Below are 13315 nucleotides of genomic sequence, written 5' to 3' on the forward strand. Positions count from 1 at the left end.
GCCTGTACCAGTCAAGATACCAACCTTTGCCAAAACCCTCAGCACTTCCTCATGCCGTATCCCTCTATACCCACCCTATCCATGTTTTTGTCAAGATGCCTTTTGAATGCTGTTAATGTATCTGCTTCCGCAACATCCCCTAGAAATGCGTTCCAGGCACTCACCACCCTCTGCTTAAAAAAACTGGCTCACACATCTCCTCTAAACTTTGCCCTAGGACCTTAAGCCTATGCCCCCTGGTGACTGACCCATCCAGCCTGAGAAAGAGTGTCTGCCCATCCACTCTATCCATGCCCCTCATAATCTTGTAGACCTCCATCGGGTCAACCCTCAACCTCCGCCTTTCTAATGAAAACAGTCCGAGTCTATTCAGCCTCTCCACATACTTAACACCCTCTAGACCAGGCAACATCCTGGTAAACCGCCTTTGCTCCCTCTCCAAAGCCTCCACATCCTGCTGGTAGTGTGGCGACCAGAATTGTGCGCAATATTCCAAGTGCGGCCTTAGCAAGGTTCTGTACAACTGTAGCATGACTTGCCAGTTTTTATACTCGATGCCCCATCCAGTGAAGGCAGGCATTCCGTATGCTTTCTTGACTACCTTGTCCACTTGTGTTGCCACCTTCAACGATCTGTGGATCTGCATGCCCAGTAAGAGTTTTGCCGTTTACGGTATATTTCCCCTCTATGTTAGACGTACCAAAATGCATTACCTCACATTTGTTCGGATGAAACATCATTTGCCATTTCTCTGCCCAAGTCTCCAACCTATCTTATGTCCTGTTGTATCCTCTGACAATCCTCAACACTATCTGCCACTCCACCAACCTTGGTGTCATCCGCGAACTTACTAATCAGACCAGCTACATTTTCCTCCAAATCATTTGTGTATTGGGAAACAGTATTAATGAACAACAATGGAAAGCACGAAAGTGTTTGAACAGATTGCAGAAAAATACATATTTCATTCATAGAAAAGAACAAGCTCAACACAACTGAGACTCCATGGATGAATAAAGACGTAAAAGAACAATTGTGGGTTGGAAATTACATACATTAAGTATATAGACAGCAGAGGAACGCACTATAAGGGAGAATACAAGACTAAAAGTTTTAAAAAAAACAATTGGGGGGCAAAGGGGAACTATGAAATTTGATTATCAAGGAATATAAGGAAAAAATTGTAAAATATTTTACAGGCAGATCAATAAAAAAAGGCTGCAATGATAATCGAACCATTAAGGGATAGATTGGATTTATCACAGGTAAACAGGTAGTAATAGATGGCAAAGATATTAATAATTATTGTAATTATTTTTCTTCGATATTTACCAGGGAGTTGGAACATTGAATGATGTGATCAGCAATGAAATTAGTATATTTAAAATAAAAAATGTCATCAAGTAATCAAAAACAAAGAGGATAAATCCCCTGATCTGGCTGATTTGCATGGGGAAGAGATTACTACACCTATTTAATAATTAGTTCGTAAAAGATGTTGAGCCAGTGGATAGCTAATATGATTCTTGTATTTTAAAAGGAGGACAGAACAAGCACAGGGATTCATAAACCAGAATCCTTACTGTTACAAATGCAAGATTTAATACAATTGTTATATTTTGGAACTGTGTCTTATTTTAAGGTAAAATGGAGGAATGAAGAAGGTCATGTGACCTGACATCAAACCTGGGTGACTCGATTATTAAAGATTAAAGGGGGGTCCAAGTTGTTTCACTGGGAAGAGGGTGCAAGTTGTACATTCTTGTAGACAGTGGCAGAAGCATCTGTGCTGACAGTGGATAGACTGTTAATCTCAAGTCCCAGGAAGGTGTCAAGAAAATCAAGTTTTGTAAAGGGTTATATTTTAACCGTCTGTTTACTTTGAAGATAGAATGAAGTTAGGAGTGTAAAAGATAGCTAGCTACTCAACAATATTCACACCATCTAGAATAAAGCAGACCACTTTTTTGGCACCCAATCTACCACCATTAATATTTATTCCCTCCACCATCTACAAGAAGCACTGTAGGAACTCGCCAAGACTCCTTTGACAGCACCTTCCAAACCCGTGGCCTCTACCATGTAGACGGTCAAGGGCAGCAAATGCATGAGACACCGCCATCGCTTATTCCCATCCAAGCCACAAACATCTTGACTTGGAACTGTATCATTGTTCTTCAATGTCACTGGGTCAAAATCATGGACCCCCCTATCAGCACTGTGGATGCGTGCACACCGCATGAACTGCACCGGGTTCACCACCACTTTCACAAGGACAATTAGGGATGGGCAATCAATTTCCGGCCGAGTCAGTGATTGCCCACATCATGTGACAGAATCATTTTTTAAAAATCAGTATGACTACTTACACACACAGCCCATGTGATTCATGTTGCTGTGGAGATGGGCTTTAAGAGGGGAACGGTTATACAAAAGTCAACGTAGGATTGGACTACAAGGCTTTCCTGAAAGATATCCCTGAATTTCGCAGACAATTCAGGCAACACAGGTGGAGAAGGTAGTCAAGAAAGCATATGGCATGCTTGCCTTCATTGGCCGGGGCATTGAGTATAAGAATTGGCAAGTCATGTTGCAGCTGTATAAAACCTTAGTTAGGCCACACTTGGAGTATAGTGTTCAATTCTGGTTGCCACACTACCAGAAGGATGTGGAGGCTTTAGAGAGGGTGCAGAAGAGATTTACCAGGATGTTGCCTGGTATGGAGGACATTAGCTATGAGGAGCGGTTGAATAAACTCGGTTTGTTCTCTCTGGAATGACGTAGGTTGAGGGGCGACCTGATAGAGGTCTACAAAATTATGAGGGGCATAGACAGGGTGGATAGTCAGAGGCTTTTCCCCAGAGTAGAGGGGTCAATTACTAGGGGACATAGGTTTAAGGTGCGAGGGGCAAGGTTTAGAGGAGATGGAGGAGGCAAGATTTTTTTTACAGAGGGTAGTGGGTGCCTGGAACTCACTGCCGGAGGAGGTGGTGGAAGCAGGGACGATAGTGACATTTAAGGGGCATCTTGACAAATACATGAATAGGATGGGAATAGAGGGATATGGACCCAGGAAGTGTAGAAGATTGTAGTTTAGTCGGGCAGCATGGTCGACACGGGCTTGGAGGGCCGAAGGGCCTGTTCCTGTGCTGTACTTTTCTTTGATCTTTGTTCTTAATTCAGTCTGCCAGAAACCGAAAAGGGGAGCACTATGGGTAGGAACTCACACTCTGATTTAATGGACCAAATTTGTGAGGATTTAAAACAAGGCTGAAAAATTCACCTAGTTTAAACTAGAGGGATGATCTCCGTTTGAAGCCTCACAGTGAAGAACACTTCTGGTCTTAAATGTTGCTTGATCTGGAAAGAAAAAAATGGAAATATACTAACAGTAGCTAAGAGTCACTTTGGAATTGAATGTTGACTTGATGGACAGTGCGATGTAGGATTTTTATTAGTGTTAAAATAAAAAGAGGGAAGTTCTGTTGTGTAATTTAATGTATAAATTGCCGACTGAAACAGTGTTTTTTTTTGCAGTAAAACTCTTAAAATGTGAAACCTTGTGTCATCCTTTTAGCTGGAAATTTGAATTTCTTCTTAAAGGTTACTTGGTCCCTATAGGAATCTTAGCACTACTAAAGGAGAGAATAGGAGAACATCTAAAAACAAAAATATAATTAATTGTTGGGAAGGATTTCAAGAGGAAAATTCTTGGTTGACCAATGATATTGATTTTTTTTAAAGAGGTAACAGTTAGTGTAGGCAATGACAAGGATGTCAATGTGATTTGTCTGGATTTTCCAAAGGCCTTTGATAAGGTGACTCATAATAGGCTAATAAATTGGTTTGTGAATGTGGAGTCAGGGGACAAGTGGGAGAATGTATTGCTTGCTGGCTTTAAGACCGAAAGCAGAAAATGGAAGTACAGGATAGTTATTCAGAGTGGCAAAACGTTTGAAATGGTGTTCTGTAATTACATTGCTGCAAAGAATCTGAGTGAGTAAGATGGTTTCTAGATCACAAGTCAATGGAGTATAACTCTAGACAGGATGTAAAAAGGACATCCACTCCAAACCATCCCTGTTCCTGTGGGATAGATTAGGTTAAAACCTTGACTTAAAACTTTTTGGAAGTTAGCATGCCTGTCACTGTTTTGGCTGTTGATGTGAAAATTATATGGGTTGCCATGTTGAAAATAAAAACTTGAAATAAATGCACAGCTTCATTTTACATTTTGGTCACTGCATTTTAAGCATCAGTGTTATGACAATTATGATTTCAGTTGATAAAGCGTTTATTTCATTTGAAATACCTACCCTGGAGTGCTAATAATGAACTTCAGTAGCAAACATGTTCCCAAAGGTTGGGATCATTGCAAGAATTATATCAACTGGGTTTGCAATAGAGGAAAAAGTAGTAAGCACCTTTCTTAAAAGTTACCCATTTGTTTTTCAGTCTGTCATGTTTGAATCAACATCATTCAATGCATCCCACCCCCATAATCTCATCTTATTCAGTCAAAGATAGGATGGCCAATTAGTGGCCGTCCTGTTGAAAGGAGGTCAGTTGAGGGTGCAAAAGGAGGATCCTTGCCCAAATGGTACTGGAGGCTGGGATGTTATGCACCAGAAGGGTACTGCTACACACAAAAATCGGTCATGGCTAGATTTGTATGGTGCAACCTGCTCTCAGAAACAATATAGGAAACATATATAAGCTTCCACCTTCCCCTGCAATATCTGCTGGTACGTTCAAACATGTTCCCAGTGACAGGCTTTTTCTTCTGCCCTTGTGTCATCTCATTACAGCTGGAGTAAAACACTCCCAAACGTTTTCTTGTCCGATGCCAGATAAAGGCAACAGGCAATGGAAAATTGTGTTGTTAACCAGCTTAATAGCTCGTTAATTAGTGCTTTCAAAATAATGGGTGAGAGACCATTGAGATGAGTTGTATTGCTGACACAATGTCATCACGCTGATTTTTTTCATTACCATAGGTGGCAACATGCCCGATTTCAGAACAAACAAATTCAGCCAGTGAAATCAACCATTTTGTTCTTTTTGAAGGACTTTAGAAATGAATTTTAAAAATGATCAGTAATTGATATGTTTTTCTGTTCTTAGCTCAAACTCCAGAAAGCAGAAGTGGTTAATTTGAAAACCGAGATAAACAGTCTTCAGGTTGAATTACAGAACTTACGCGATGCTTGTAAAGAACATGATAAGAAAATGAGTCAACAGGAACAGGCTATACTGAACCTGCAGCATGAACAAAAAATCAGTAACCAACAGGTGAGAGAAAAGGTTTTGCATGAGGAGGAAGATAAAACCTCCAAACAAATGACAGTGGCTACCTTTTTTAGCCTAAAGAGTAAATATGTGAGTTAAAACTGAAGACAGTATTGTATCAAGTAAGTGCCTGAATGCTTTCTCAGATCCATTTAGCTTCTCTGAAAATTGTCACACTTTGTTTTATGTTCTTTCACGAGGTGTGGGCATTGTTGGCTGAGCCAACATTTATTGGCCATCCCTAATTCCCTTAAAAAGGTGATGGTGAGCTATCTTTTTTAACAGCTGCGGTTCATGTGGTGTAAGTACACCCACAGTGCTGCTAGGGAGGTATTTCAGGATTTTGACCCAGTGACAATGAAAAAACACTAATCTAGTTCCAAGTCAGAATGATGAGTAGCTTGGAACAGAACTTTCAGTTGGTGGTGTTCCCATGCATCTGCTGTCCTTCTAGTTGGTGAAGGTCATGGGTTGGAATGTGCTGTCTAAGGAGCCTAGGTGTGTCACTGCAATGAATCTTGAAAATGGAACATACTGCTGCCATTGTGCATTGACAATGGAGGGAGTGAATGTTTAAGGTACTGGATCGGGTGCCAATTGTGGGCTTCTTTGTTCTATATGGTGTCAAACGTCTTAAATGTTTTGGAGCTGCACTCACCCAGGCAAATGGAGAGTACTCTACTCCAAATCTGACTTTAGCCTTGTAGATTGTAGACAGGCTTTGGGGTGTCAGGAGGTGAGTTACTTGCCACAGAATTCCTAGCCCCTGACCTGCACTTGCAGCCACAGTATTTATATGGCTGGTCCAATAAAGTTTCTGGTCAATGGTAACTTCCCAGACTCGGACATAAACAATTTTATCAGGTATTCTAAGAAAAGCTATCTAAAAGATATTTGACTGGATTCTCCATCGGCGGGATCCTCCGTTTCGCCGGCAACGCACTCACGCCCGCGGATTTCCCGACGGTGTGGGGGTGCCACAATAGGAAACCCCATTGGCTGGCTACCGGGATGGAAAATCCCGCTGCCGGTAGGGGTGTGCCACACCCAAAAACGGGTGCGGCGGGACAGAGGATCCCGCCCATTAGCTTTTGAAGGACAATTGACGTTGAATTGTAATTCTATACGCGGCAATTTCTTTCAGAGTTCAAACAACAGGCAATTCTTTATCAATGTCTGATAATTCAGGACTGCTTCCATTATGTTTATGTTGTCAAGCCCTTTTGCCTAAAAAGACAGTTGAGCACAGTGTCAAGATACTAAGATCTCACACTATATATTTTTCTAAAATATATACAGATATCCTCATGGCTAACATCTAAAATTTTGAAAACTGGACAAAACCTTTTAAAATAGCTGAAGCTAAGTCTGTCTGTGACCCTCAAACAAAACGAGCCACCATCGCAGTACCACAGAAACTTACACTTCATTATCTCTGAAGAGATATTAACCCCAGAGGCCAAACTCAAAGAGAACAAAAGGAAGCCGTTGCCAATTCATGAGCTCGGTTGGCCAGCCAGGACCTATTCGTCTGGTAGAACCTCCTTTTCAAGTCATAATGGCTGTGGTAGGATAGTTAGAGCAATGGAATTCAAATTCAGTATGAATTGTTGTTCCTTTTACATTTGGTATTCTTGTGAATTATCCTGATGGATGCTAGATGAAACGCTTCAACAACATGGGTGGAATTTTCCCAAAAATGACAAAGTGTAATGTTCTGCAAGAAAATCAGTGCGATTCCCGCTGGCCCCGGTGGTTTGATCTGGATTGCAATCTATATGCACTTTAGGGGTAAAAAATTACCCCACATGACAAACGACATACCTGAGGCGCAAAGCTTCTCATTCACCCATCCCGGGGTTATCTGAGCACTTCAATAAAGGGGCGTTGCATTTAAACAGCGACACAGCATTTTCTCACTGTTAACCGAGGAGGATGGCAGCCAAGACACCAGTTCCACGATTTACCGAGGAGGCCCTCACAAGAATGTTGGATGCCGTGGAGGAGAGAAGGACAACTATCTACCCTCCGACAGGCAGGAGATCCTCCAGCAAGGTCACAAATCCTGCCTGGGAGATGGTGGGAGCACTGGTCAGTGCCAGCAGCCAGACCAAGAGGATGGGTGTGTAGTGTTGGAAGTAGCTGAATGACCTAGCACGATCAGCAAGGGTAAGTTCTCCCTGTCTCATCTTGGCAATCCACCCTTCCGTCACCCACGGAATGTCATCTGGAACCCAAAAGCCGCCATTTTTCAGGTACCCAGCACCCCAGACATTACTTGTCAGAACCCTGTGCTTAGGCGCAGAGCCCACACATGCCAGTTGTCATTGACCTCTGATCTGCCAGGTGTCCAGCTCGTATCTCCTGCTCCCTTTAGTGTCCCTGCAGAAGATGATAGCCCACGACCAGAGGGAGAGAGTGAGAGAGAAAAAGGGCAGTGGAACACTCAAGCTGGAGATCCTGACTCCATTTGAGAAGAGGGCCATGGAGCTCGTAGTGGAGGAGCAGGGACATGCATACACTGAGAACCAGGTTGACCTGTGGTAGAAAAGTAAGGAGTCACTGCACCCTCATTCAGATGATCAGTCTCAAGTGAGTGCTTTGTTGTCCAAATCCTTGATCAGGCCACATACTAAAACCTTGTCCCTTGCCTTGCATAAACATCAAACCAAAGGGCTAGGCCCATCAACCAACAGTGCCCCACCCTCGAAAGCACCTTGGAAGCCATAACACGGATAAAGGGTCGCACCTATAATGTGCACCTCCAGCAATGCAAAGACACACACCTCGGTAGGCAAACTTAGCGGGCAGGCTTCTAGGTCACTTTCTGGTGAGCATTACACTGCTTCTGATGCACACCAAGTGGAGGCAGGAACGTCCCAGGGATCGGACAGTCTGAGGTCTGCTGGTTCCCAGGATACAGCTGTGCCCCAGCCAGGTGTCGGTGCCTCTGGACTGGTTCGTCCCTCAGCTGCTTGGGATGCAAAAGCAGAGCCGGGAATACCAGGAGGGGCTGTCAGTGACATTTTTGCAATTGCAAGGCCGAATGGAGGAGTTCAAAGCCTCCTGTTACAAGAGATGTTGCTGGCGGTGCGTGGCACCCAGGCCAACACTACAAGGGTGGCGGCAACAGTGGAAAATCTGGGTAAAGACGTCAGATCCATGACTGCAGAACTCTGAGACATGGCCCAGTCCCTGAGGACCGTGGATAAGGGATTCAACTGCATGGTCCAGACAGTGGCAGGCCTCCAGGACTGGCAGCACCAGATGACGCTGAGGCTTCTGGAGCTCAATCCAGATGCCCCTGTCGCATGGAGGAACCTAGGGGTCCATGAGCCCCTAGAGGGAGGCAAAACCGCTGAAGCATCTCCTGGTGCATCCCAGGAGAGCCTAGGAGTGACAAGTCCAATCCCCCCATCCTATTACTGGCGCATCTCAGGGCAGAGGGCTGAACAGGATGAGGCGGCAACAATGGGTCCACTAGGTCCTAGTCTCCAGAAGACACCCACCAAGGGCATCTCCGGCAACAAGGCAGCAGGCCACCTCCACTTATAGTGTTCCTCCTGGGAATACACCTAGACGTAGTTAGAGGTTTTGCAAGGCAAAGGAATTGTAGGGTCACAGTGTGGGCGTAGGTGAAAGTCGGCGAAGAAAGCTGGAGGGTCCTCATCAAATGCCACAAATGCACAAGTTATCACATTAAAAACTTGTTCTCTCACTGTCATTAATCCTCCTCCCAGTGGGATGGTGCTTCATCTCAACTGGACATGGTTCTTCCCACAGACCCTCAAAATCAGGCAACTGAGTAGGCCCACTCAAAGTGAAAAGAACATAATTTCTGAAAGTACTCGGGCATTAATTAGTGAGCCCTAGACCCTCACTCCAATCCCCCTCTAGTGGTATGCAACAAAGGAATCTAGGGCCGGACCTCACTCGCATATGAGCCGGGGAGTCAGTGTGCTGTCGACAGGCATACCTGAGTCAGACATAAACAGTAGCTGAGAAGCATCACAGAACTTTCCTCACTGAGAGTCGTCATCACCCACGTGCATTTTCTGAACAGCAGGCACAAGGATTCCCGGTGCCCAGCACCCTGATGAGGTGTACTGCCATCCTCCTTCCGTGGTCACGTTGGGGTTAACATGCTCTTGGGAGTGGGACGGGAGCTGCTTCTTGAGCTGTTGGACATATTGGTGTTCCTATAGTTTGAAGCAGGAAGCAATGAGGGCAGTCCTGGTCCTCTGACCATGCAAACCCTCACCCCGCCTGTCCTCCATCCTCCAGCTCCTCTCCAGCCCTCCCTCCCCTCCCTCCTGGTCTTCCTCTTCTGAGGAGATCCAAGTCTTCATTAGTAAGGTGGTCGATCCGCTGCTTTGCCACGTTATGTAGGACACAGCAGACCATCACTATGCAGGAATCCATCTGGAGACTGTACTGTAGGGCCAGACTGTACCTGTGAAGGCAGCAGAAGTGGGTATCCTTTGTCCCCAACTAGCCATCTCTGCAGCCTTGGTTAACTATTGAATATTCCAGGGATTTGTGATTGCCGAAGGATGTAGCTATCAAGCATGCTTCCTGGAAAATGTGCACGTGCGTTTATGAACCCCATCTGATGGTTACATACCAGGTAGACATTAAGGGAGTTGAACACCTTCCTGTTGATGAATATGTTATGACACACTATGCTAGTGTGCTGAATTCCAGCCCCACTTGACCTGGAGTCGCAATACAATTGAAATGGACAATTCATTTTTGGAAAATACCTGTAGTCTTTAGTTCTTGGCTGCACAGAATTAGAGTCAACAGGTTTGTAAATTTAAACACAATTAATTTTTATTAATAACAATAACTATGTGTAAATAGGCAGAAAATACAACTGGCTAATTATTATCTAATTCCTAACACCCCCTGTTTAGCTTGTCCCACTCTCTACACACAAGACAGACAAACACAGAGGGGAAAGAGGGGTGCAAAGGAAAATAAAGAGGATAAAGGTTTCTGTTTCAGATGGACATCTTTCAGTACACCTTGCTTTAGTCTGGGCCTTCAGTTGGAGGTTTTTGCTTTCAGTCTGTAATGATCGCTGTAGATTCATCAAGGTCTCAAAGACATCTCAGCAGGTTCAGAAAACAGCAAATGGGCAGCATTCCTGGAGAGCGAGAGAGACTGCAGCTCATAGCTTCTTCTCTCTGCGTCCAGAACCCAACTGTCCCTTCCTGGGTTCTTTGAAAACCATCCAAGATGGATTGGACCCAACCGCCATCTGTCGCTGGGCAGGATATGACCTTTGGCCAATTCATTGGCCACCAGCAACCAACCGAAGAAACCAAATCCTTCTGATCTCTTAGGTGCACGAAAGTCTTGAGATTTTCTGTTCAAAAGCTGAACCTCCATAGCACAGTGTACCATTTTACTTCCTCTGCTCAAATTAAATGTATATATTCATTAAATATCCATGATCAAAAATGAGAAGCACAAAGTAAAAGAAATGGGAAATAAGAGCATCGGCAGGAAGGGCCCTTACAAATTAGACTTCCTGATGCTACAGGGCGCGTGGAACGACATGAGTGCAGTCGATTGCCCCAGCACCTGTGGCAGACCAATGATGGGGACAAATCCTGCAGCCCTCTCATCCTGCTGGGCCTGGTCCAGGTCGAAATGTATTTTTTAATTTGTTCATGGGATGTGGTCGTTGCTGGCTGGACCAGCATTCATTGCCCATTCTTGAGGGCATTTTAAGAGTCAACCACATTGCTGTGGATCTGAAGTCACATATAGGCCAGACCATGTAATGGTGACAGATTTCCTACCCTAAAGGACATTAGTGAACCAGAATGAGTTTTTACAATAGACAATAGTCTTTTAATTCCATATTTTTTTATTGAATTCAAATTTCACTATCTGCCATGGCGGGACTCAAACCCGGGTCCCAAGAGCACAACTCTGGGTCTCTGGATTACTAATCCAGCGACAATACCACCATCCCACTGCCTCTCCTGAAGTACAATGCCCTTGCATTGAGTGCATCCGTAACCTCACGGATGCATTTATGGGCGGATGACTGCGAAATGCTGCACAGGTCACCTGTGGAGCCCTGGAATGGACCAGTCACATAGATGCTGGGGGCTGCCATGCCCTTCACAGCCACAGGGATGTCCTCTGCCTCCACGTGACGCCAAGTTGGACAGAATGTGACACAGGTACCGCACTGTCTCCCTGGTGAGCCGGAGTTTCCTGCGACACATGTTGTCCGACAGCTCTATGAAGGACATATGGGTTCCGTATACTCTCAACCTCCTTCTTCACTTTCGCCCCCGGTTTGGCTGCTGCTGCCTCCGGCCCCTAAGCCTACCGTGTCGCACCCTGCCCCTGGATGCTGCCGCTCATTGCTACTGAGGTCTGTGGACCTCCAGCACTGTAATTAGCAGAATTGTCAGCTCTATTGGCTCATAACAATCTCAATCAGTAAGCTGCAAGGGATGAGAGAGACTGAGACAGTCAAGTTGGTGTCGCAATTTCTTAACTTCATTACTTCCCCTTACCCATTGTCCTCCTGGTCCTGGAAGCCAGTCCTACAATTTATCTCCCAGCTACCACTCAATCACATCTCAGGTGCCCTTCCATCTCCATTGCTTGACCGGCCCTGGTCAATAATAATAATGATCTTTATTGGTTTCACAAGTAGGCTTACATTAACACTGCAATGAAGTTACTGTGAAAGCCCCCTAATCGCCACATTCCGGCACTTGTTCAGGTACACAGAGGGAGAATTCAGAATATCCAATTCACCTAACAAGCGCATCTTTCAGGACTTGTGGGAGGAAACTGGCACACCCGGAGGAAACCCACGCAAACACACCGAAAATGTGCAGACTCCGCACGGACAATAACCCAAAATGGGAACCGAGCCCGGGTTCCTGGCACTGTGAAGCTACAGTGCTAACCATTGTGCTACCGTGCCACTCATATGCCCTCCACCCTTCAGAGTCTCCTCGGACCTGCTATTTGGTTGTCTCATCCCTTATTCTCTACATACTGGGGGTTCTGATAAGAGATCTCAATGGTCACCCATCCCTCATAGGAAGGGTCAATTGGATAGATCTGTCCACCTTGAGGGCTGATGGATCCTCAATGGCAGGCACTGGGATCCAGCATTTATGCAGACTCAATCCCTCTAGTTCCTTTGAACTCAAGCATTTGTCCTTGAATCATGAATTTTTACCCCCCTCCTTGACTTTGCGTATGGGCAGCTGACATTTTTGTCTTTAGTTTTTGTTTTTATTTATGAACCATATCACTTTCTTCTGAAATAGTTATCTCATGAGGGCCAAACAGTTTGATGTGCATGAATCTCAGGAATGTTAGAGGGCACAATTGCTTTCTTCATCAGGGATAGGTAAGGCTAACTGTCACCCTTCTTACTCAGGCAGCAGACTGACACAGTACTCTTAAAAAAAAATGTTCAAATGACACCGGCAGCAGAGCAACACACACAAGCAGTGACACCCATCCCAGAGGCCCCCACCCCTTCAGTCATTGAGCATGGCCCTTGATGATACCGCCGGGGTATGAGTATTTCCAGAGGGGCGGCCTGGGTGGGCTCCCACATCACCAGAGGCACTCTGAACAGTTACAGGACACAGTGAGTAGCCAGCAGTTTGAGCAGCCAGGAGCCTCTCGATTGCACTGGAAGGGTGCATTTAAATCCACATACTGCAATAATGGCGGTCTGAACCAGGCCACCTTGATCTCAAGGGGAGCACCCTGAATCCACAGATTTGGCACCAAATTGTTCCTCGCTACTCTCCCTGGCAACGGCAGCTGCTTTTGAGAGTTTTTTTAGCGCCTCGCTCCCCCTCAACAGCCATGACGCCCAGGCCCAGCTTGTAAATACTTGCACCAAATCGCCATCGTGTGACTTTCATCTGAGAGGGGCGGAGCATGCAGTGTCCAATATATTAATGAGATTTAAATCTACACAAATGATACAGTAAGAAGTCTTACAACACCAGGCTAAAGTCCAACA

The 13315-nt window shown here is 45.1% G+C and overlaps 1 protein-coding gene across 4 annotated transcripts in view; it reads left to right on the plus strand.

Moving 5' to 3' along the window:
* Nucleotides 1–13315, plus strand: part of LOC119971178 (myosin-3) — a 1049419-nt gene that overhangs the window by 735914 nt on the left and 300190 nt on the right. For all 4 annotated transcript variants that reach the window (XM_038806379.1, XM_038806381.1, XM_038806380.1 and 1 more), the window contains one exon: nt 5125–5292. In XM_038806379.1, the coding sequence (XP_038662307.1) occupies nt 5125–5292 (168 nt within the window). The remainder of the gene's footprint in view (nt 1–5124; nt 5293–13315) is intronic.

Source organism: Scyliorhinus canicula, chromosome 9, assembly GCF_902713615.1.
Source record: "Scyliorhinus canicula chromosome 9, sScyCan1.1, whole genome shotgun sequence".
NCBI classification, from domain to species: domain Eukaryota; kingdom Metazoa; phylum Chordata; class Chondrichthyes; order Carcharhiniformes; family Scyliorhinidae; genus Scyliorhinus; species Scyliorhinus canicula.